Source organism: Streptopelia decaocto (assembly GCF_964273445.1).
Source record: "Streptopelia decaocto genome assembly, chromosome: 2".
Classification (NCBI taxonomy): domain Eukaryota; kingdom Metazoa; phylum Chordata; class Aves; order Columbiformes; family Columbidae; genus Streptopelia; species Streptopelia decaocto.
The window spans coordinates 146689769-146715301 of record NC_138655.1 but is presented as its reverse complement, the minus strand read 5'-3'; the positions used below and the strand labels follow the sequence as shown (position 1 = coordinate 146715301).

General features: G+C 37.9%; 1 protein-coding gene across 1 annotated transcript; it reads left to right on the top strand.

The window, feature by feature from the left end:
- Positions 1-15140: 15140 nt before the first annotated feature.
- Positions 15141-23579, top strand: LOC309435878 (outer dynein arm-docking complex subunit 2-like; the record flags this gene model as incomplete). The annotated part of the gene is made up of 7 exons (XM_082044620.1): positions 15141-15364; positions 16482-16639; positions 17930-18125; positions 18700-18806; positions 19244-19380; positions 20385-20501; positions 23355-23579. 7 exons carry the CDS (start codon positions 15141-15143, stop codon positions 23577-23579), a joined length of 1164 nt encoding a protein of 387 aa, XP_081900746.1.
- Between the last annotated feature and the right edge of the window lie 1954 nt (positions 23580-25533).

The window sequence follows — 25533 nt, the reverse complement described above, 5'->3', positions numbered from 1 at the left end:
AAAAACTATCTCTAAGCCTTTTTGCATGTTTTTGTAATGTGTAAGACAGACTCCGACGACAGAGGTTTCAGAAGTCTTGTGCAGCTGGTAGCTTTTTGATGATTTCATTTCAGAATTCTTTTGGAATAAATATGGATACTAACGAGAACAATGAGTAAAATGTCAGTTGTACTAAATGAAAGTGATCTGGTTTAGAAAAATAAGAACACTTTTGTCAGTTCAGTTACACCTGTGCATCATTTTACTATAGCAGAGTAACAAAAGAGAGTCTAACAGATGTATGCTAAGGACACAAATGGGGTTAACCGAGGAAATATCATAAATCCTTTCTATGAGAACATTTCGTGAATGTTTTAAAGACTAACACATGAGAATATGTCCGGGTGTTCTTTTAACCCTGCAAGGTGATTAAAGTGAAGAGTAAAAAGCTGAAGTGCCAGTAGTGAAATACAGGAAGATATTATACATGCATGCATTTGGGATTTACACAAAAGGAAGAGCTGGTTCATGGGCGTGCAGGACTGCCACGCGTGGGAAATAGGGGAGATGAATATTTACAACTTTCTCCAAGTGGAAAAGCAGGTTGTGAGGAATCTTTGTAAATATCTTCTTACACAGGAAGTAAAATTGTATTTATTTATCTGAAGTAAAACATTTACTGCTCTGCTAAAAGAAAAATGAGAGACATGATGAGTTGAAAGAGTAGAGCCAGTTATGAGCAGCATCCAGGGTCTTCATGAAACGGTGAAATACTGAGTGCTAGAAGAGGATAATCAGTTTTATGCATTTTTAAATTAATACGAAATGCTGCTCTCCCACTTGCGCTGTACAGCCTGGGTTTTAGAATGTCAAGAAAGTATTTGACATTTACAAGAGGCTGCAGGCACTAATACAAATCATTTTTATCCATTTATCCATTCTAACCACCACGCTGAGTGAATTGTTGGCTCTGTGCAATTAGTCTCTGTGCTTCTTGACAATATAACCACAGATTATCATGAATTCTATTAATAATGCAAGGTGGAAGCTCTGTTCTCCAAGTCTGTTATTTTACTTCTAGAAAAACATCTAATTTCTTATAAAGCTGATATAAATAGACCAGCTGACAAGTAGCCCAAAAGAACAGAATATGCTTGGAATAGTGAGATTTGAGCTGACGTATTTTTGGCAAAAAGAAGTTATACAGGCTGTATTTGTCTGAAAGTTTAAAAATAGGAGCCTTTGTCACATATGGCAGGAGAGGCCAGGTTGAGTCATGATTGATGTCACTTGAAAGAACACTTTAAGCTTAGAAAATGACATCAGAATCATCAGAATTTAGTGAGATTTAGAGTGGTCCCTGAAGCCAGGGTGCTGGGGATTCTGGAAGATACTTTGTGGATGATACACAGCATGCTGCCAGACATCATCTGAACGGAAGCCAGGAGCTACGGTACTTTCAGATTACATTTCTAAATGATGGGTACAATTTGTTTTAATAACATTCATTTCTACTTAAATGCATGTTTCAAACTGTTTTCAGTTTTCTAGACTCGGTGCAAGCCCCCATTTCGGGCTGGAAGAGCCGTCTGTCGCTGCCTGACCTCGCTCACCAACATGACAAGTTTCCCAGAGCAGCCAGAGTCCTGGTTACACTGGGGCTGCACATACAGCAGCATCTCTCTCCATTTACTCGTCTCCAGCTTTAGTGCTCAATTCCTGCCGACTTTACTACTGTGCGTTTATAAGTCAGACTGTAACAGTACATATGTATGTTGGAAGTATTTCTTTTAGCTCCCAGGCTAAAGCTAAACTCTCTCTGTCTGCTACTGCTAGTGTTAAAATGGAAATAACAAAACAGAAAAGGCGCTTGGATTTCGCTTTATTAAAGTTAAGCAATAAATCGTGCGGAGCTGGCTGCAGTCTAGGTCACGCAGAGGCTGCGCAGAGCTTGTGCTGTGCAACGCAGTGAACCTCTTTGCAATAGTTTCTTACATTTCTCCTTTGATTTTCCATATATAGCAATTCTTTGCTCCTTAAAGTAATTTTAATATGAAAATGAATATATTTAATGTAAGTGTGCAATGCTACTTTTGATTTGTTTAGATGTATTTTGCTTTTAAATAGCTCTTAAGTATAAAGAGAAAGTAAATTGCAAATCACATTTCTAAGAAGTAGTTTTGTACTTATTGCAGGTAGCAGCAGCATCTTTTGTTCCTAGAAATGATAGATATTAGTGAAAAAAATGAGTTGTATATTTGCTTGGCTACATGCATTTGACAATACACGCAATCATACTAAAATGAGTTCATTCCAGGAAAATAAAAAGTTCATCCCGCAAGCAACTCCATGAGTAAAGCATGCTTGTTAGCTAATAGCTGCTGTTATCTGCCATTTAGATTTGCACATTGTGCTCGTTCCTGTTCTTTCTGAAGAGCCAAGTGGTGGATGAATTATTCTTGGTATTCCTGATTTTTACTTCAAGCCAATAAACACCTGTGTGCAACTGGCCGGCCAGAGCCGTTCCATGAAACATCTGGATGTGCTCCAGCCCTGGGGCTACTGGCGTTCAAAACCATCTTCCCTGCTCCCGCCACTCATTGCTGCTGCAATCTGGGGCCTGATTTAGTGCAGGAATCGGATCGGGAATCCTGTCACTCTTGGTGGTAGAAGAGACAGACAAAGGGACAAGGACTCTGGTGGATTATGTGAGTGGTGAGGGAACTGCATGTGATTCCTCTGAGAGCAGAGGGAGTTTTCCGTGGGTCTTGTGTGTTGTGTAGCGCATAGAAAAGACCCGCTCTGGAGGATGAATCATTGCATAGTAAAAGTGAGCGTGCTCTGCAGAATCTGTACTGTCTTTGTTGCAGCCGTTGGAAGTACGTAGTGAACGAAGCAGACAACTGCAGAGAACATGTTTTCATGATTAAGGCATGAGTGCAGCCCTGGGGAACCGAATCCCTGCCTTTGCACTGATTTCCTGTGCGATGCTGCTTACTTTGCACGCGTGGTTGGTAATTGCTTGGTACGATGGAGTGTAGTTTCTACAAGTGCTGAGCACCCGCAGTTGCGAGCTGCAGGCAGCGGGAGCTGTGCTGTGAGTGTGAGCGCTGCCGTGCGCGGAATACTGAGAAATCGGGCACCACGCATCTCAATGAGGCCATCAGGAAAAGCAGAGGCAGGGATTACGAAGATAAATCTTTATGAGTTCAATTTATATGGCTGGAACAGCTTGAAGGGGCTTGTCCTCCTTAAACTTGTCCTTCCTTGTACCTAAAAGGAGAACAGCAAATTTCAAGCTAAACACAAACGCAGTATTTGTGAGCAATTGCTGAGTTTAAGATACTGCTGCAAATATGAGAATTAGTAGAGTTACTGTTCAGCACTTGTCCATCCTTTATCTGTCTTCTTTTTTTTATCTTTTAAAATGGAGATATTATTGTACCACTGAGCAAACTATCACTGAAGAATCCACTAATAAAGCAATATTGTGAGTATATGTATGTTTTTACTGATGCAAAGCAATCATTAGGGATTCAACAGCCTCTGTGTATTTTCTCATAGTCTTAACATTGTACAGCAAAAAGATACTTTAAAAATACTGCACTGTTCTGCTGGTAAAAGTAGAAAAAGACACATAAGACACTTTAAGGGAAGATACTGAAGTGAAGAGTTGTGCTTCTGCTTACTCTCAAAATAAAATATGGTGGTTTGTGGTATGTGTATTCTATAAATCACAAATTATGCGAAAAAATGTATAGCATATAAATACATAGTTATCCTTATATCTATATGGGTGAAACAAAAAATAAGTGGCTTTCATGTGAGAAACAGAATGAGAACAGGAAAGCACATGACTTCACAGATTTCTGTAGCTTAAACAGCTTTGTCAATTCAAATACATTTTGTCACTCCTCGGTGCCGTAGTCCGAGGACAATTTCCAAGGACAATTATGATTTTTTTGTTTTTTCTAAAGTGCCATTTTTTTATCATGTTTACCATATTTTATTAGAAAACTCTTCCATTACCCCATTAGATAATCCCAGTTTTATAAAACATTATGCTTGGAAGTGTCTGTTTTATGTCACTAGAAGTACGCTCAGTCCCACCAGAGGTGTTACATAGGTGACTAGAAAATGACAGGAATTTTTTTTACTTTAGTAATCGCAAACACATACTAAAATGGAAAACCAATTATTTTCTAAATTTTGTTTATTTGAGATGTAGCCTATATTTTTGTTGGAACCCAGAGCCACACACTCAGGATGCACACCAGGCACCGAAAGTGGAATTTGGGCAATCCAAATCCACAAAAGCGATTCGGAAAAAACTCTGCTTTACTTACTGTAAAATCTGAATTCATTTGGCTCCGTTGTTTGGTCCTGTCAGCCTCCTAGGTGTCAAAGCTTAGGTTTCTGTGAGTACATCGAACTCTCAACTTCCAGCTACAGCTTCTTTTAACCCCATTAAAAGACAAGTCTGCACTGGTTCCCTGAGCGGCTCACGTCAATGTGGGTGCCCTGAGCACTCCTGCCACTCACTGAGACCTCTGCCTGCTGCCGGGATCTCCCTCACATGGGGACTGCTCATGAACTTGTGGGGTTGTCCAGTAAAGTGATGAGTTACAGAGGATGTGGGTTCCTGTGTGCTGCAGGGTCACTGCCTCACTGTTCGAAGCTTCAGCCCGGTTTATAGGGGGGAATCACATTGGGCAGGGACTGCGGCTCCATGAGGTGCCCTGGGTGAGCGCCCCAGAGCCCTGCACCCCCAGGGGCGCCCCCAGGCTCTCCACGGGGTGCAGAACCCCCCCTGCGCCCAGCATGCCCATTTGGCAGACTGCAGAGCTGAGCGCAGCGTGTCTGCCTGTGCACCGCTCTGTGCTCACACAAACAGAAAGCAGTAAAATGTTTTGAGATTCATTTGAATATGGTCTGCTCTCGGTCTCAAGTGCAGCATTTAGGATTATTGCCGAGAGGAATAATCATCCTTTACTGTTAGCAATACGACAGACAACACTATTTTTAATTATCATGTTCTACTTCAATATAGAATAAAACTAAGCTGAATTTAATTATAAGGTCTCAACAGAGTGAGATTGCAAATAGTTTTTCCCCCTGAAGATTCTGCTCAACCCTTTACCATTTGGAGTATTTAATTCCAGTTTTGCTTACTTTAAACTGAATGGAATTTTTGTACCAAATTAGGACAGCTAAGTCCTTCCACGCAGAAAACTACTGAGCTCACTGGATATTTTTCTGTCGTGGTGCCAAACCATATGGCAATCAAGCTGAGGATATGGATGGAAGAAAGGTTGCTCTGCACAGTAATTCCATATAGGAATCACTATTGATTACAGAGAGGATACTTTATGGGTAGTGGTAAATTATGAGGGTTCTCTGGTAAGTGAGAACATTGATTTACATGAGTAATGCAGAGTCTCACACGTAAGCTGAACTCAAACTTTAACTGTCAGCTGTAACACATCTATTTATACCACAGATCTGTGCTTAGCCACTTATATTTAATTATAATCAGTTGCAGTGCCTCCATTTTCTGTGTTTACTCAGAGAATCACATTTCTGAGGTCAAATGCAATGACAGTTATACTGTAGTTATTTGAAGACATGCTTAGTTGTACATTCTGCATGTATCTGAGGACAGAACTTCTGGAGAAGAAAGGATGGGTACGATTCCACAGTCCTTCCTTACACGACTAAGATTTCACACACATCAGTTTGAGTCAGGGCATGTGCAGCAATCGCCAAAGCAGCTCAGAAGGAGCCAGCCTGGGTAACTGGAAGCAGTTTAACCGCATTGCTTAATGCTGCATACTGTCTAATTTACCCTGTTTTTCAGCAAAGTAAATTAGCTTTGGCAAAGCGTTGCACAAATAGGCTAGCCTGCTTCCAGTCCATAAGCCAGCTTTGGCACCAAGTTCTACATCGTACTTACTGTGCAGTACAGCATATCCAGCAGGAGATGCAAAGGGCTGCTTGTGTAAATTCCGCAGATTCGGATCCTTGAATGTTTTTCTGCACTTACTCATTTTAATGGCACAAAACTCTTATTAACTCTTAAACGTCATGGCTTCCAATTTAGTGGTGCTAATGAACCAAAATTTAAAAAAAACAACCAACACCATTATTAATTAATAACTAAAGCATATAATTTTGGGCTAACCATGCTTAAATATGCTTATATTTACTCAACAGCTGTAGCAAACTGCCAATTGGTAGTAGATTTCTTCAGAATCTTAAGCCTTGCTGCTTCTTACCCCGGCATACAAAGACCACCCTTATTTCCAGTGTGAAAGGTTTTACCAAAATCAGAATAAATCACAAACCTTTCACATTGAAATCTCAACAGAAAAAAAATAGAAGTCATTAATATAACGATGTCTTAGAATGTCATGGGTACTAGATTTTTTTAGAAGAGTCTGGTAAAATCAAGTTTAACTGGCTGCTGTCTGACAGTATTGTTGATGGACCAAATTTTCCGTACGTGAATCTATTGATGGCAATGGGAGCAGATCCTAAAGTCTTGCCAGGTGTGATTTTCCAATAGCAACAGAATCCCCTTCCATCTCTGAGCAACAAGATTTGAAAAGTACCCAGTAAGACAGTCTTTGGCATGCTAATCAGCAACCTTTTTCATTACCAAAGCAATAGATGCTACTTGATATTCCAGGAAAAATTGCGTTCAAACTATTCAGTCTTATTCTTCCCAAATCTAAACAGAGCACATGTGCAGGCATTTTGAAAAAGTGGTCTGCTTCATCCCCCAAATTTTGCATTCAGAGTTGAAGGTTTGCTGAAAATCAACAGCTCTTGTAATAAACTGAAATATTCATTTATGTATAAATTGGATGCAAAACAATAGAGGCTTTTGTTTGTGTTTTTGTTTGTTTGTGAATAGATATTTTTAATCTCCATCTCTGCTTGAGCTAAAAAAATAAACGAACATATAACAGCTAGAGGCAACTCTATCTACAATAACATAACTAACTACCAAAATATGGGAGAGCTTCAGATCCTTCAGAACAACCTTAATGATTCTAAATTTCAACTAAAATGCTCGATTTTATACAGTTATTACCAGAAGAAGAAATGGAAAAAATCAGAGGAAAAATGTACCCATATACAGGACTCTAATATCCATGGCACAGATCTTGAGAATAATACCAGAAAATTGGCTGAATTAACTGTATCAGAATGTACACTATGCAAGAAGACATGTATATGTAACACGCAGTTCTGCTTCTCTCAATAAAAAATAATTCTGATAAAAAGGCAACTTTCCTCCTCAATTTGAAGCTCTACTGTAAATGGATTTGGAATGGAATCATACTCCCTATTCTCATCCACGGAGGACTTATTTTTCATCCAAGTTGAGTGAAGATGTCAGTGTCATCAAATGTATTAAATGGGCTTGAAGAATTTCTATTTTGTTTAATACGTCGCACAGTACAATCACTATGAAACAGAAATTTAGATAAATAAGTTATTTTTCTACTAGGCACTGGATTAAAGCTTAACCTTGCAACATCCAACTGTTGCTCCTTATTAATTTTACAGCCCGTTGCTGCTCAAAGCCTGTAGCGATTTGGCTTTATTCTGATCTCCACTCCCCTCGCCATTTCACATTTTCCCATATAATATTACCGTACCACCATAAATGATAGAAGCAGTCTCTTCAAAACCAGTGATCGCTCCAAGGTGCTTGAATTTCTGCCTCAAAATGACCCACAAAGAAGAGTAAACGCCCTGATGTCAGTCTTGGCTTTCATTCTGATTATATAACGGGAGAAAAACGATTTTGATGGGGTTTTTTAAATGTTACTTTTCATTAAAACTATGTAGGCAATTACCCAGAATTACTATTGGTGATTGCCTAAGTAGTGAAATGGGGCTAGCACAGTAATAACTGGAAGCTGAATACCTGAAAAGGATTTTAAATTCTCTTTAACTCTGTAGTGTCTTTTGCGTGTCTGTATTAGCACCTTGTGTGAGGATCCCGTCTTCAGGAAACAGCCAGACTCTCTTTCCTGATTAATATCACCATGTTACTGTCCAAAATACTTTCCACCAATACCTCTCATTTTTCCTCTAGGAAAAGAAATACATAAACGGAGACTACTTATGACATTCTCTTTCTAATTTTAAAACAATCTGCCTTTCACACTCCCACCCCAAAACAGTCCAACCCTTTCTCCCTTTTTTGCCTTAAAAAGGAGGCAATTTTTAGAAACCACTAGGAAAGCAAAGGGCATTTGGGCATGTCAGTAGCATTCTCTTGCAAAGGGTTTATGTTTGAAAGCTAAAAACACTGTCTGCAATCACAGTACAAGACACACTGATCTGCAATATTACTTTAAATATCAAGTTATTTCAAATGTCTAGCACTACAGGCTAAACATATAATAATTGTAGCTGGCAATTTTTCTTCCTGCATTTAAAAATAATTCTCTGGTTTTTGTTTTACTAGCCAGAAAGTCAAAATCCTTTCTAAATTGCAAAGGTGAAAAGTGGTTCTGGATACCCCTGACTGAGTCTCTGCTCTTGTTTGCAGGGTCACCACTTTGTCCATTCCAATTGGCACACACCATTTTAGATAAATATTCTATTGTGGTTTGTTCTTGTTTTAATTGAATCTGTACTGCTCTGGAGAAAAATATCACTGTTGAAGTTCCATTATTTTTTCTAATACAAATTAGAATGCCCAATTTATATTGAAGCCTTAAAAGGCTTCTGTATCTTTTTGATGACTGCACAGAAACTGTATTAACTTTATATTTATAATCCACTCCTAAAACTAATTCAACTAACCAATGAACAGGTTTTAAAGGACATTATATAGCTTCTATGAATACGGAATTGCTATACTATTAAGGTCAGAATAATTAACTAGTTTAGAAAAAGCATTTTATATAAGCAACAAAATGCATAGATATTCTCTCTCCCTGGAATAAAACAGAAGCAAAGTATAAATGTTTTATGTATGAGAATCAGCCAATAATCCTTTCTGTGTGTAAGGGGTTGTACTGGTACATGAACAAAATAAGGAGGCTAATGGAGTCAATACTTCAGTGACTCCTCCTGTAAAAGTCAGCATTTTAAAACAATTCAAAATTCATGCTTATACTTAAATAACTCTATTCCAGAATATCTTTCTCTGAAGCTTTCTCTTTCAGGGTACACATATTTTAATAGCAGAAATTTCAAGACCAGTTATTACATGAAGAGGGAATTGAGGTTGAAGATGCAGAAAGATAATGTAGGAATTTAAAAGAAAAAAAAAAAAAAAGAATGTAATAATCCCCCAACAAAGTATAACGAACTCAGGAAAAACAGCCTAAGTTTCACTGAAACTCTACCATGTTAAGGCCTCTGATAACCTGACCTATATCGTGTTCCAATGAACAAAGAAAACATATGAATGAATTTACTAGGTCTTTCAAAATCACAGTTTTCTAACCTGGTACTCCAAATATTACGATGACATAGTCACAGTCATCTGGTTATTACACCATACTGATTATTTCCTCCAAATTATACTCAGAAATATTCCAAAGGCCTGGGCAGATGTAAACAAAAATGAACAAAAGGGAATAAACAACCACCTACAAATACAGGGAAGCACAGTCTAGTAACACAGTTCATATTCTAAAATATTATATTCTTTACTGATAAAAACTTATTAAATCACATTCAGTCTTGGACTGTAAACCATGATTCCCATCTGGAAGCCATTTCTAAAAAAGTACAGCAGAACCTTTGTTATTGCCATTGTTCGGAAAATAACTATCCAGATATTGCTACTCTATAACTAATTAACCAAAATACTGTCCTACTTTATTTTTCTAGAAGATTTTTGAATGAACGGTGTCTTTGCCAGATACCCATGCACAACATTGCAAACCTCTTTGTCCCTTGCATTGAGTCCCATTTAAAAAATGGTCTTTTCTACTTGTTAATTTCTAGGGCCAAGACAGTGTCCAATCTTTAAAAAAACCTCACATCAGATCACTTGGCATTATTGGAAGCACATCATTACTCAGAAAACAAGAGTCAAGTAGGAGGTCACAACACAGGTATCAGAGACTCAGTGAAAAATTAGTAGTCATTTGCTTTCTAGGGATTAGAGTTTGAACATTGTTTTTCAAAAAAACATGCACAAAAACATCAACAGATTCATCATGTCCTCTCCCTCTTTCTACATTCTCATGTAGGTTGCCTCTGGAGCTGAAACCCTGCCTTTCCACAAAAACCTACTCCCCAGTTAAAAAGCAAAACCCACACAAACTAACAATGGATTACAACAATTTAAGATGCGTAAATATGGTCATTAACAATTCCAGGCACCTAAATATTGCATTTGTACTGATACAGAAAAATAAATGTGGCACAACCAGATTTTTTATTTGTCTAGATCAGCCCTTTTCACCAAAACAGTAGGATTTCAGTTGTTTTGTGATTGCCAAAAAATTATGTAAATTTCGCAATGAAATAAAACTAAAGGACAATAAAAGGAAATCACAAATATTATCTTGTTTTCTCCTGATTTTCTACGGTCTGACAAAGTGCCCATGAAGCTGATCAGCTAAACTGCTATTTAGCAGAAGGAATAGCTGGTATTATTTACCCTGAATAGCTTTTTTATTTTATGTAAACCTCTACAATTGTTTTTTACAATTTGTATTACTTTTCTACTTTTAACAGTAATAGTCTACACCCTATTCTACAATAATGTGAGGAAAAATATACAAGAAAAATTGCTTACACATTCTGGCTGCAACCTTGAGATTGTAAAAACAATTTCCAATTTCCCTTCTCTCCATGTTAACAAATTCTTCATATTCCCCATTTCTTTGTGCCAGTAACAAATGAGCTCATCTTTGACTACGCTCAGGCAAACATTTCACCTACTGTTTTGTAAAAAGTCTTTTGCATTAAAAATGTAAAAGTTACAGTAAAAAGTCACTAGTTTATAAATCTACTACTACTAATCTATAGAATTAGCAAAACATGGTGCAAATGCCATCTCTGGGTGGACGCAGCTCCTGAGTAAGCTGGTTTTGAGAATACATTATGACTTTATTGCTTGGAAGGATTTGCACACTGATTTTGAGTCACCAAAGCAATACTTTCATACGTCTTTAAGTGATTACCGATCATTTTAACTTTCAGATGAATTTTCCTAAGCTATCCATTTATACTCTTGTGCTAGGAAGTATGAATAGCATTGATAAATCAAATCTGCTAAAAGCACAAGCTGATATTAAATATACTTCAGTTTGGCTAAGTGAGGGAATTCCTAATTTCTTATTTTTCAGGGGCAGCTGATGTAAGAGGGCATGACTTCTTGTCATCCAGCCAGACAAGCCTGAGTGCAATGAAGGGAATCGCCCAGAGCTTAACGACCAATGCAATAACTGCAGCAATAACCACAGCCAATACGTGTTTGAAATCGTGCAAAAGACCACAGAGCCCGTGGGCAGGCAGCAGGAACAGAAATCATTCATATCACATAAGGGAATGTGCAAAGAGCTTGGGCACTGAGGAACGCAGCTCCCAGAGCCCAGCGAGGGGCCTGGCAGGCACCACCTGGGTGCCCCTGCACCCACAAACTCTGCCCTCACTCCCCAGCCTTCTCCTCCGGCCTGAAGGTCAGGGCGAGAGTTCATGAGCAGCAAAACGAAAATTTGATTTCTTATGGAATTATATGCTTCATCCCTGAATCTTCTGCTCTCCACCTTCACCACGAAAAAACACCCATGCAAGGCTGAGGTCACTCAAGCACTAATTAGCCAGCATGGCATGAACAGAACACTTGGCTGGCTGGTTGCTACAGAGCATGATCTGCGGTTCATATGGCTGCCTTCACCTCAGCAAGGGCATTCATTTTGCTTTCCCGTCCATTCAACTACCTCAGGTTTTACAAAACTTGTAGGAGGTAATTATTTCCAAGACCACACCCTCTGTGAAAGCTGGTTCAAATTTCCTATCAGGTTCAAAAATTACTTTGTAAAGACAATGGGGTCCAAAAGATAGAGACTACTACCTGTTAGAAAGGTTTTTTATTTTTTTATTTTTTTTTTAGAAATGGAATTTGATTTTATAAGGGCAAACTGCAATGCGTTATGTTTAAATCCTGGAGAAAGCTACAAACTCATCAGCTGAAAAGTAATGGATTACAAATTGATTGTATTATTCAGTTGCAAGGTGACAACAATTCCTAACATGATCTGAAAAACAAATGCAATCTTAGAATGTAGTCATTGAGGAACTTCTAAAACAGACAAAGACAGTCAATGCCATTGTAAAAGGGTCCTGGTGAAATGTGCTTAGGAATAGTGTCAAATCTATTTAAGAAAAAGAAGTTCATGCTGGAGCACAGGCAAATAAGGGATACTAAAATGGTAAGAGAAATGAAGAATTTGTAGGATGAGACCAGAGAATCTTATTTAGCCTAGTGAAGTCTAAGAGAAAATTTAACTTAGAAACTGGGTGTAAAATCTAAGGAGGAAAAATAGCCATTGAAAGTAAGGTAAAGGACCATTGTTGGTGCAAGAACAAACATTCATTTTTGACTTATCTGTTCCCAAGGGAAGTTCCACTGGTAACTAAGCCTCCACTAGTTAGTGAAGCTCCTTTTATGGAGCTTCATACTCTTTGGAGATACATACATTTTGAAGGCAAATAATCCCATTTATCCTCACCACTGAAATATCTTTTATTCTTGCTGTTCAGTGGAACAGAGTGATCTCATTTAGGAATTCTATTTCTTACTCCACCGACTTCTTGCTTAAAATACTCAGCTCTGTGTGAAAACTCACTGTCTTCACTCCCCACCAGCCATGTAGGGATACTTTTACTCCTTTTCACATTTTGTTGTTCGTATCTTCCGCCCATCAAATTCAACTTTTAAATAGTAATTATTTAAGTAAAAAGAAGAGATCTAATCCTTCCTGGAAATGCCTTCATACATACTACATAAAGAAATTGCATTAAGTCTTTACCCAGGTTTTTTACTCAAAATGCTTTCATTTACACCTAATCAAATGATTCATCTTCTATCTTCTCAAAAGTTATGTGGTGAAACAAGAAAAGCCAATGCTAGTCATTACTGTGCAGGCTGCATGTAGTTATCCATAGTTACTGCTTGAAAGTTTCAGTTAGTTGGACAACGATTTCCATTTTAAAAGTGTATTAATCCCACGCGGTTATTCTTTAAGATACATCCCACATACATTCCATGACCTTCCTCATTGTCAGAGGTTTCTTACCCAGCTGAATTCTCAGTTGATAACATAACTCTTGGCTACATTCTCTCTGTGGTGTTGGGACAGCTGGGTACTTCTGTTGGATTATTTTCCTGGGCCTTCAGAAGGACACACATACTGGAAAACTGAACACGGCTTCCTAACCACAGCTAGTGTGCAACGGGATCCTTCCTAGGTCAAATCTAAATCCGGTTTTTACCATCTGAATGGTATTTTGGTGGAACCAGATACCTAAACTGGGGGGAATTTATGGGTGGGAAGGGAAATAAGAGAATACGGTTCTTACCGGCCCAGTGGTACAAAAGAGAAGACAGGCAGGTGGGAGTGCAATAGCAACTTTATAACTTAAAAATTTATCCAGTTATGGCTCATTCACCCTACAGATCAACAAAATGATTGGGGAAATAGCATCAATTTACACTCTGTGTTTGGTGTGCTTTATTTGTATGTTTATAGTGTTATGTTGTCCTCAGTATGTGAAAGGACTTTATTCACTGGCACTGCCCATACATATGTCCTTTACTTCTTTCAAAAACCACAAATTTTAGATTACATTTTCTTTAACAAAAGACATTTCAAGTGTAATCTGTCACTTTCCCTGAAGAACTAAAAGTGGTCAACGTTAAGGCTGTTTTGTCGCAATGATTGAAAGTGACTGAAAGGTGTAAGCTGTACTAGCTAAAATTCAAGCCAAAAAGGTCTTCCTTTAAAAGCCGGTGTAATATAACTGTAATAATTACACTGTTTAAATCCACACCAAAAACATAAAGCCTTTTAAATTATTTTAAATATAGCTTCTCCTGCCTTCCGAGGAGAAGTGCCCGACCCTTTACCCCAGCTTCCCCCACCCCGCCGCCCTGCTCACAACCCGTCCCGATCAGCACCCACACGCTGGCCACCAGACCCGTCCCAGGTGTTCGCCACAGCCGCGCCCAGTGGAGGTGCCGGTGCCTGAGCACACGGGCTGTGAGGGTCACCCGCCGCTCCGGGGTTCTGACCCTCCGGGGTTCTGCCCCGCGGCGCCCCACCTCGCGGGCGCACCCCCTGGCCCGCACCCGTTCCCCCCAGGCCGCCCGTCCCGGGAGGCGGCCGCCCGGGGGCAGCGGCCCTTCCCCGCCGCCGGTTGTGTTTACCCGCTCCTCCCGCTAACGGCCGCCGCGGGCCCGTCCCCATAGCAACGCCGCCGGCTCGGCCAGCCCGAGCGGAGCAAGCGGCGTCCGGAGCGGCTCAGCCGGGACAAGGTATGAAGGCGAGCGGTGGGGGGCGTCCGCCCGCCGGGCTCCATGGGCCCCTGGGGGGCTACACACAGCCGCGGGGCTCCAGGATCCCTCCCGCTCCAACCAGCAGCCCTGACCCAGCCGCCGGCCCGGGCCGGCGCCGCGCCGGGCGCTCCGCGGGCCGAGGCCTCCCCGCCCCTCTCCTCCGGGGACTCTCGGCCTCTCCGCCTGGATGGGCAGGTCTAACACCCCCTTTTTCCTCCTTTTAAAGAAGTGTCGAGGGACATCACTTCTGGGAGTTGTATGTGTCTGTCTACCTGCACATGCTTTTTTTTTTAACATGGCATCAACTTTAGTAGGAGAACCTGGGAGCCTTTGGTTACAGCCACAGCAGAGGCCTTCTGCTGTCAGCTCCCTGAGTTTGCAATCATGCCAGAATTTAATTAAGATTAAAAAACCCAATTTCCCTATTTCTTTATAATTTGCAAGTTGTTATCCTCAATTTTCCCTTTCTCACTTAAGGGATTTCAATGAGTTAAAAGACTCCAGTCATGCCTAGGTAAGTTTATTTCAAATTATAGCATCCACAGCATATTGCATTTACTATTTGGTCATTCTCAGTTTCTTTGCTAAAGTGTCACCTTTGATATGAGCTGAGACTATGGGAGCAGCGTTGGCAAGAGCAGCTCAGTGGACTGCTGCTGGTTCTGGAACTGGCACACTTGAAATCACCCCTTTGAATGAATCTATTTTAAATCAAATTATAAAGTTTACGGAGGACTTCAGCACTAGACATCCTCAGGAAGCAGCATTTGTCTTCAGAGAGCCCCTTGAGTGGAAAACGCAACTGAGCTGTTCAGTATTTGGAGAGGGTTATGAGATCAAGTAAGTGCGAATGTGTGTTTTGAAATGCTGAAGGTGAACTATGAAATAAAACTGTGCTCATTTAACATAAAGCTTTAGTGTGTTTGGGAGGCTGAAATGGGTGAGGGTTTTATTGATATATGCTGGAAATTTTGAGTTCAAATTTGTAGGGTTTTTTTTAAAGTTTGAGAGTATTATGTCTTGGTGTGATGCAAACCAGCTCAGTGATTTATACAACTTGCATTGTCATTTCCAAAGACTTTTTGCAATATGTGCCTGACAGTGATTAACCCTGTGACTTCCGTTAGTGTTAGGAGTGGCTCCTGTGTCATGGCTTGACCTTGACTGGCTACCAAGTGTCCACCAAAGCTGCTCTATCGCAAAAATACAATGAAAGGCTCATGGGTCAAAAATAAGGACAGGGAGATCACTTGCCTGTTACCATCATGGGCAAACCAGACTTGACTCAGGGAAGTTAATTCACTGCAAATCAAATGTCAGAGTAGGATAATGAAAAATTAAAAAAAAATTAAAAACACCTTTTCCCCACTCCTCCCTTCTTCCCAAGCTCAACTTCACCCCTGATTTTCTCTGCCTCCTCACCCCTGAGCAGCACAGGGGGATGGGGAATGAGTGTTCTGCTCAGTTCATTACACATTGTCTCTGATGCTCCTTCCTGCTCACTTTTTTCCCCAGCTGCAGCGTGGGTTCCCTCCAGAGTAGACAGTCCTCCACAGGCTTCTCCAACCTGGGTCCTTCCCTCAGGATGCAGTTCTTCATGAAGTGCTCCAGCATGGGTCCCTTTTATGGGGTGCAGTCCTTCGGGAACACACTGCTCCAGGGTGGACCCCCTGCACTCACAAGTTCTGCCAGCAAACCTGCTCCAGCATGGGCTCCTCTCCACGGGGCCACAGGTCCTGCCAGGAGCCAGCTCCAGCACAGGCCCTCCACAGGGTCCCCACCTCCTTTTGGCACATCCACCTGCTGATTTGAATAAATTGGTTTACCTCAGAAGTTTTCTGAAATACAGTTTAAATACATTGTATATGTTTTATCATGGGAAGCTTGAATAATATTCAAGAGTATTTTCTAATATTTGCTGTTCTTATTTTAAAAAGGTATAATTTAATTTTTCTAGGGGAGCAACTGTTCAATCTGAAGCCAAAGGTAAAGATGACCAACCATTGCTTCTCCTCACTGAATCAGCCCTCAGAGTTCGCAGTTTTGACCAGCTGTCCCATTTGCTACAAATTGCTGTGGAAAAAAGCTTAAAGGAAGCACAGGCATGCCTTGAAGGTTTCCTTTCTTCTTTTTTTTTCCATATTTCCTCTCTCTTAAAAAGCCTACCTTCTCCTTCGATTTATATTTAAGAAATGTGAAGAATGAAAGGCATGCCTTCATTTTAAGTATATGAGAAGGTGTTGATTTATGAAGGTAGCTAAAGGTGCTGATCCAGAACTTAATGAAGTTTCTATTTCTTCTTTTATTTTCACAGAAATCAATAACAGAGAAATCTTGAATACAGTTCAAACTGTTGAATCTCATATACAGAATCATGTATACTGAGTAATACTCCAGCTATTGCAACAGACAATAGGTTTACATTTCTGAAGAAGAATGTCGTATTCGAGGCTAATAGCAGTTTTCCCTATGTTTGTAGTTTCATCCTATTTTAAGATGTTACATCCTTAAAAAATAGCCAGAGAAAAACTGATATGCCCACAATGGCTTTTAAAATACAGGTTTGAGTGCTTTTACTGTGTCATATTTAAGTCCTTGATTTTCAAACTGACAAGAAGATCCTTAATATGCTAAAGTGGATATCCTCCTCTCCTTGGAGGTAGAAGAGATCAGAAATATTCTTTGGTAATTTTCAGTAGAAATTGCATCTGCAATACTAAAATATAAATGGTCATATTGGATCAAACTTCAGATTCATCTAATCCAGAGTCCCATCACTGACAGTGATCAACAATGGATAATAGGGAAGAATAATGTGGATGGGGTGTTATGCAGAGGTGTTCACAGATGCACATACTTTATTTGCAAATGTTTTTGTAAAACCCATTTGCATGCAGTTATGTCACTGTTTACCAAAAGGAACAGCTGGCATAGCTGAGGAAGTGATAGGGCCATTGGGAACTGCTAGAAAACTAAAGATTTTGTTTAACACTAAGTCATATTTCCAAAATGATCGATTTTCAGTGAGTTAAACCTACTGATTTCCTGTTTTGGTGATCAGCCAGGCATATTTTCTGGAAAGGGAGCTGTTGATAAAGGGAAGTATTTGATATTCACATCTGGGTTGAAGAAATCTTAATTTGTATTATGAAAAGTAATTTTGTTATGAAAAATATATTTTTGTTCTTGACAGTTTCATAATTTCAAAAGTTCATTTCAAATTACAACAGAGGGATAAGAAAGATATATCATACAGCAATATTTGATGAATAACTGTACATTGTTAAAATTCTTATTGTAAATCAATAGCATAAAAATTATTCAGCAGTTGAGATTAAAAGTGTTTTTTTGCCTAATAATTTTTAACATAGTATCACATTATATTATTCTGTTTCATGTTTACAGCTAACAGAGATCCTATAGTGAAAATTCTTGGCCCTGAATATGGGACTGTTGAAGGAGAAGATATGTCCATGTTGCGCTTACTTGACAAGGTCAAAAAAGATGATGACCCTGAAACAGAGATGAAAATGAAAATCTTTATTCTTCTTCGTCAGCTGGATTTGCAACTGCTTAGTAGTTCTTTGAAACACATTTCACAGTAAGTGCATTTCAAATGAAAAGCTAAGCATGACAGCCAGTGCATTTTTTTTATTGTTAAATCAGATTGGTTTCAACCCACAACATGTGTTTTTGGTGTGACGTAAAGAAATTTATTGAAATAACTTTCCTTGTTCACTAAGTTATTGAAAAAACTTTTTTCTTTTTTTCCTGAAGATTTTGCTGTAGGTGTGGGTATGCAAGTGTGTGCCCACAAGTGTGGGTTTTTTATTGCATATGTTTTGCATTTTGGTTGCAAATGGAAGTCATTTGTACAAATAACAATGTTACAGTTAAATATTTTCAAGGAAATGTTTATTTCTTCATGGAAGCATATTAAGTATTACATTAAGTCTGTTTTGTAGTTACAAGGACTTCATATTAGCTATAAACTAAAATTTCACTAAACTAACAGATAAAATTGAGAAAAGCAATGGAAGATAGTCTGTTTCCAGATTTTTTTTGCTACTATTAAGACTCAATGTAAAAGAAAAAATCGTGTAATATTCTCTTTTCATTTCTCTGAGTACATCCTTTTGATGAATACATTTTGGACAATTTTCTTTTAATTGCAGAAATGTCAGACTAAATCCAGCTGCAGTAAATAATGAAGTGAATCTTCTCAAGAATTTCTCTGGGAAAGGAGAAGATACAGTACTGGAATCACTGGAATATACATCAGGTTCAAATCTGATCATCTCTCATGTTCACATATACCCTTATTAAAGTACTTGATTAATTTGCTAAATTATTTTCAGTAATTAAAGTGTTTATTTCTACTTTAAAGTTATAAAGTAAAATAAAAAGTATTTTTAGATATGAAATGCTGTTATTCAGCCTTTAGTTATGGAAATAATCTCCAGTTATATGAATATCTTCAGGGGAAGCAAAGGAAGTGAACTGAGTCCCTGGTCCCAAAAAGTGCTAAGCACAGTTGCAGTTCTTGGTTGGATTGGGCCACGGGTGACAGAGCTTTGCATTATTAATTTCTAACAGTATGAATGCTTAAGAGAATTGTTTTGGGAATTTGATTTGTATACATGTTATATTAATCATCAAGCGTAACTATTAAAAACTACTTTTAATCTGGATAAAAACACTAATGCTAATTCGTTACAGATTACGTGTTCTCTAATGGATGCCGAGCTCCTCCCTGGAGACAAGTGCATGGAGAAATTTGTTATTTAGTCATCAAACCACATGACACTGATCCTTTGTATATCACTTGCAGCACAGCAGGAGTGTTTTTAAATGGAGTAAGTAATAATAAAGGATACCATGGAGTAATGAATATTTTCATGTGCTAAAACACAAATCAGTCAGGTTTGGGGTAGTGATATTGAGGCTGTAAGACCTGCAGAGCTAGTTTATTGGTACAGAGGAGGAGACAGTAATAAATGTATGCTAGTTTTCCCATATGTTTTGAGTGCCTGTTCTATAATTTTATGCTTGGACTGTATTCTGCACCCTTTGCTAGCAGTGCTTAGTCTTTAAGCGTGCCCTAACAGACCTTCACGCTGTTTCTGTTTAAAGTTAGTGTGGGACTGGATGCATCTCTAGTACCTCATGGCTCTTCATCTGAGGTGTACTATTATTGCGTGTTTGCTTTTGTCTTTATTTTTTTGTCTTTCTCCTTTCAGTGGAAGCTTATGAGAAACTATTTCTCTCTTCTATTTTTCATTTTGGTTACCTCTTTCCTTACAGATAGGTAATTGTCACACACATAATTGTCCCTTATGTGTGTTAAGCAGTAACCAGAACTCTTACATTTATTTTGGAGACAGATGTCTGTCAGGCGTAACTCCACAAAGTGATTTCCTAAGAGATAAAAAATCCAGGGAAATTTTGACTTAGCATGTTTTTAATAGATGAAGCTCATAAAGATGAGGCTAGTCAGGTCACATTATTTTCTGATCCTTTTAGACATCTGCCATACTGCACTGGAAGCTCGTATTTACTTGGTTGTTTGCCATAACCCATAAATTCTTTTCAGTGGAACTACACACAGTACAATTAACTGATAGTAATTACTTGCAGAATTCTTTGTAAGATCTTGATTATCTGTTGGGATCCATGAGGATGATTCATGCATCTTTACAAGGCATTATTGAAGTCTGGTGGACTCTGCTGAGCATGGGACTTCTGTACCTAATTCATTACAGTATGACCTCTGTGCTCTTTAGCACTGTTTTATGATGCAGATTAAACTAACTGTGTAAGGCAACACTATTAATAGTTTTAAGTTTATTCTTTTTTTAAGGGTCAGTTAGAGGGTGAAGATAACATTGACTATGAAAGAAAAAGTGATGTATATAAAGATATTGTCACATTTTTAAGGGAGAGATCACCTCGATTTGTAGAAAATATGGCTAAACAGGTATGTATTTACTGATATTGGGTGTATATTCTGCTTTGTACAAATGCACATAGTACATTGGTAAGAAATGCATTATAAACCTGGCTGAATGTTTATATTCTTTATCAAAGATAAATCTATGATTAAATGAAGAATTTTAAAGACTCTGAAATACATTTATTATTTTTCTTTGGATTTGTTTCAGTTTCTACTAAATATGTTCCTTTCATAAATAGCAAATAATACACTATGTCATGTACCATTCTCTCTTACCTTATCATGAAGTTTGATCCAACATGTGAGGTCAGCTTCTAATTTCACATAAAAAGTTTTGCTCATCTTTTGGTGTTATTCTTTATGGAGCACTGGAAATGTTAAAGCAGGAAAATATTATCTCCTTGCGGGAAAGGTCAACTTTTTATGACAATATTTTTCTGTGATCAAAACCGCTTACATTTTAATCTTCATTCTTTGTAACCCAAATATAAAGAATAGCCCAACTTTTTTTACAAGAACTGCCTGATTTAAATATCAGAGCTGAGGGTTAAGCATCCAGCTTACATACTATGTGTTGCTTCAGCCACTGTAAAATGCAAGTGTTTTGGCTTTTATTTAGAGCTCTACATAAGGTAGAATCACACAGTGCCACTACAGTTTTAGTTGTTTCATCATTCCTGATAAAAACTCTTTTTTTCAGGTTTCTAGTATGGTTATAACAGATTAATAATTTGGTGGTAAAATTCATTACAGGCTAAAGGCTGCCAAAAGTTTTATTATGGTCATTTATATGTACTTTTAGTTGCTTAGCAAGTAGGAAGTAATTAACAGGGAAATTTCCTTATCCTTTAGTTCTGATTTTCTCAGATGTAGGGCTGATTTTTTTTTTTTGATACAGAGATATTTGACAGTTCTGAAAGAACTGAGCATTTTGATTTGTACACATAAATACAGTGGCTTATATTAACAGTGATGGAATTAAATTTGTAAGTTGTTCTGTTTGAAAGCGCAGTATGTTCCAAAATGTGTTTTAGTTATCCCAAAGGCAAGTATTTTTTTTATGTTATATCTACATATGGGTTTACATTTCATAAATGTGGCAATATATGGATGTTTTTAGACATAATTACTGGTTTGATGTATTTTCAAAGTGATTTGTCTTCATTTGGTGGTCATGAAAGGTAAAATGCGGTAGTGTTTTAATATTTTTTACAGTTCTTATCCTAAATGTTAATATAGATTAATGTTAATATTGATAATAGAGATAATATACCTTTCTTTACTGGTTTTCTGCTCTTATAAAGATACTGTAGTTATTAAAGAAATGTGTATACTTATTAAATAAGAGTAAGTAAATAAATAGAGTTTATTCTATTTTCCTGCAATCATGATATAAATCACTCAGTATTCCCTGGCTGTGTAAATAAGTTTATGCTGAATGGTATAAATTATACCAATTTACTGGTTTAGGAATATCATATCGTGTTGCCTTGCTGAAGAGCTGGTTTAGTACACTCTGCATAGTAAAACTAAAATCTAAACAAATTAATTCTGTAGAGCTGCAGAGCATTTTTATTTGAGGGAAAATCTTCTCTACCCCAGAACTCAGGAAAGCTGAGAAAAGCTGTATTTCCAAGGCTGCCTACATGAAATAAATTGTGACTGGAAATAGTTTTGATTTATTTTCTGAGGAGAGGAAAGCTTCAAAAAGCTCATTACGTACGCATATATTGCAAAACCAATTAACTTTTATAATATCATCTTGGCCTTGTTTAAGCTAACATTTGAAATTGCTGTGTTGGCAGATAGCGCTGTAGGAAACACTTTTTAACATGTGCTTAGCTGGTCAAGCTGCAGCATCAATTCCCTTGTGATTTGTCTAGTTTATAATGTGCTAAATTGTCCTGTCTAGAGTACATTTTCAGAATGAGAGAAGTAGCACGAATTAGTTTATGATCAGACAGTTGGGTCAGCAAGCCCGGAACAGCCGATTCACATCAGGGACGAGTCAAAAACAGACCACACTGTGACCGTCTCCTTAAAACTGCCTTGAATCAGATTCATAAAGGAATGTCTTCACCTATCTGGCAGTGACAGCTGCAATAATAATAAGTAGTGATGATCGTATTCTGTCTTTCCTATAAAAATTGAATATGTTCCAATAGAGAATAAGAGTTGACAAGAGTCCTTTCTCTTCTGGTTATTTTTGATCGGCCATGGTACTAGACACAGACAGCTGAAGGATTGGTAGGTGCCACTCAGCTCCATTCTTGTATGTAACTTGTTCAACGATGTTTTGTTCTGAGACAGAAGATGAAAAAACTGAAATGGAATGTGTTTATATTAATTCTAAACTATATCAAATGAAATTACTTGGAACTGAAGTCTATCAGTTTATCACAGCCTATTTTCAGATTTATGTTCATTAGTTTTTGTGGGAATTTTTTGTAAAATCTTTATGCAGGGAAATAATTTTTATATAAATGATCAGTTGAAAGCAAAATGACTGACTTTGTGATTCTAGATCTTAAAACCCATTTGGAATTAGGTTCTATAAAAGTGCTTGTGTCACAGATTATTTAAAATAGTAGATATTGAACAACACCCAGTATACAAGTATGTTCAGGAAGTTCCAAATTTAGCTAGTTTGTTTATTTCAAAAACTTCAATTTGCACATGGTAACAGCTACTTTCTAGATTAATGTTTCATTCTTTCTTATAATAGCAGTTTGATTTTTTGCTTATAATTTAATTCTACATTTAATAAATACAATTTTTAAGCACAGCATCCTGGAATTGTGCTTATAACTTATTATTTTAATATGCATTATTCATATAGCAATATGACTGACAAACCAGGTCTCCTTCTTCTATTAGGAATATAATTTTTTTAAAAAAACAACAAATGAGAAGGATTATCAGCATATGAAAGTAGTTGATGCTGAGGTTTCTGGCCAATCCCAGAACCTTCATGATTTCACAGAAAAGGATGTACGTGAGAAAGTGAAAAGTTCTGCAGCAAGAAGGAGACCCAATGACAAGAAGAAATTAGAGCCATCTACGAAGTGGAAGAATACTGGGCTTTCTGCTTCCCACAGATAAGTAGTTACCTTTCTAATTGCATTTTCCAGTAGATGTCTCCAAACAGGGCTAATGATTGGACTACATGTTGTAGCTGTGCATTATTACCTTAAGTTAGGTGCAATAAAATAAAATATACTGCATCTTAATTTCTAAGAAGAGAGTACAGACTACCAAAGAGGTTTCTCAGTTTTCTTCTGTCATGCAACAACTTTGAGAATGTTATGTCATTTCCACAGCAAGGCAGGGAAATATCTTGGAACCATCTGCAGTACTGGTCCTTGAGGACTGTGGTGTTATAGTATTTTTTATGTAAAATGCACTTTTAAGCAAGACAGGGTAGACAATCTAATCTAAACCACACTGTCTGAGGAAGGAAAAAGAGATCCAGGATGGTAAGTCAGAATGACTTTCATAATACCAAGTTTTAATGATTTCATATGATATGAGCTGCTTTTTTAGCTCTGCTTAGCAACAGTCTTTACTAATGAGATTATCTCAACATTTGGACACCCCAAAATAGAAGATACACATATTGAATATTGTTGTATTTGTCTTCCGAAATCAGAACTCTGTTCTGATTTCATGTTTCCTGATTTTGTGTTAATAGAGGAAGAATAATATCTGAAGGAAAGGCTTTGATTGTCATCCTACAAAAAAAAAAAAAAAATCAGTACCTTCTCAGGTCCGCCAATTTGACAAGTTGTTAGAAACATTTTAAAAGATTTTGGATGTGACCTACAGTCATCAGTTAAAAAAATGTGGTTTTCCAGGGACAAGAGCTTATCTTTTTCCACAGTCATCATTAGAGTCTAGATGTAGTGAAATTGGCTGTAATCATGAGTAGTATTCTCTTTTATTGTTGTGACTGCGATAGTATGACTTGTCCAGGCTTGAAAGGACATTTTGTTTTCACAACATTGTAAAGTAGGGACAAAAAAGCCTCAGAGATTGTGCTCATCTAGGACTAGGACTCTTCTTGGAATATGAGGAAAGCAAGATCTCTTGTATTCAGCACGATCAAAGCAATGGAACAGCTCAGAGTGTGGAAGAGCTAGGCAGACTAGAACTCTTCTGCCTGGAAAAAAAATGACTGGGGGACAATATGACAGATATAAAAAATGATGACTGGAGATGGTAACCAGGGAACAGGTAGTCACTGTCCGTTCTAATACAGTAATAAAGGGCATCAAATGAAAATGAGCTAGTGACACCAGTTCAGAACAAAGGGAAAGACTTCTTCATACGACAGATGTCTAACCTCTCAGATTCTTTGCTGCAGGATGGTAGAGGCCATTTGTCCATATGTGAGTTCAAAAAGCAGCCAGACACATTCATCGAAAAACAGTCTATCCAAAGCTGTTAGTGCAAGGACAATCACGAGTTCCCTGAGTCACAGTTTGCTGAAGAATATTCCGGAAAGAATAGTTTCCGTGTTCTTCCATTGTTCTACTGTTACCGAGGTAGCTACTATTAGTCATGGTTTGAGATGGTATCCTAGGATAAATGGACCTGTGGCCTGTCTGCATATACTCATTCTTTGTCCTTGTATCACATACAGGTCAGCTTAATGTAATTTTTCTAATATTCCACTATTCTATTAAAGGAAAATTAGTCAGTTAAGACACAACATACTTTCTTTTTAATGACATGTATTGTGTAGGTTCATAAGTATGTACTAACATTATATGTATCCAACCACAGCTTTTTCGTTCTATGTTTATGTATGTTTTTTTTTTAACAAAAAGAAACCTTTAAGTGACAAGGCCACAAAAAAAGGCACTGAAGTAGAAGAAGGGAGAAGTAGTACCGTGACTCCAAAAACCAAAAAGAAAGTCAGCTGCATTTCTACTGAATCCGTTAGAATGCAACTAGCTTCAAAACGGTATGGGTTACTTACTTTTCTTCCTTAATTTTTTTATTTTTATCCTCCATATCTACAGTAATTATCACCATACTTAGTATTTGGTAATGA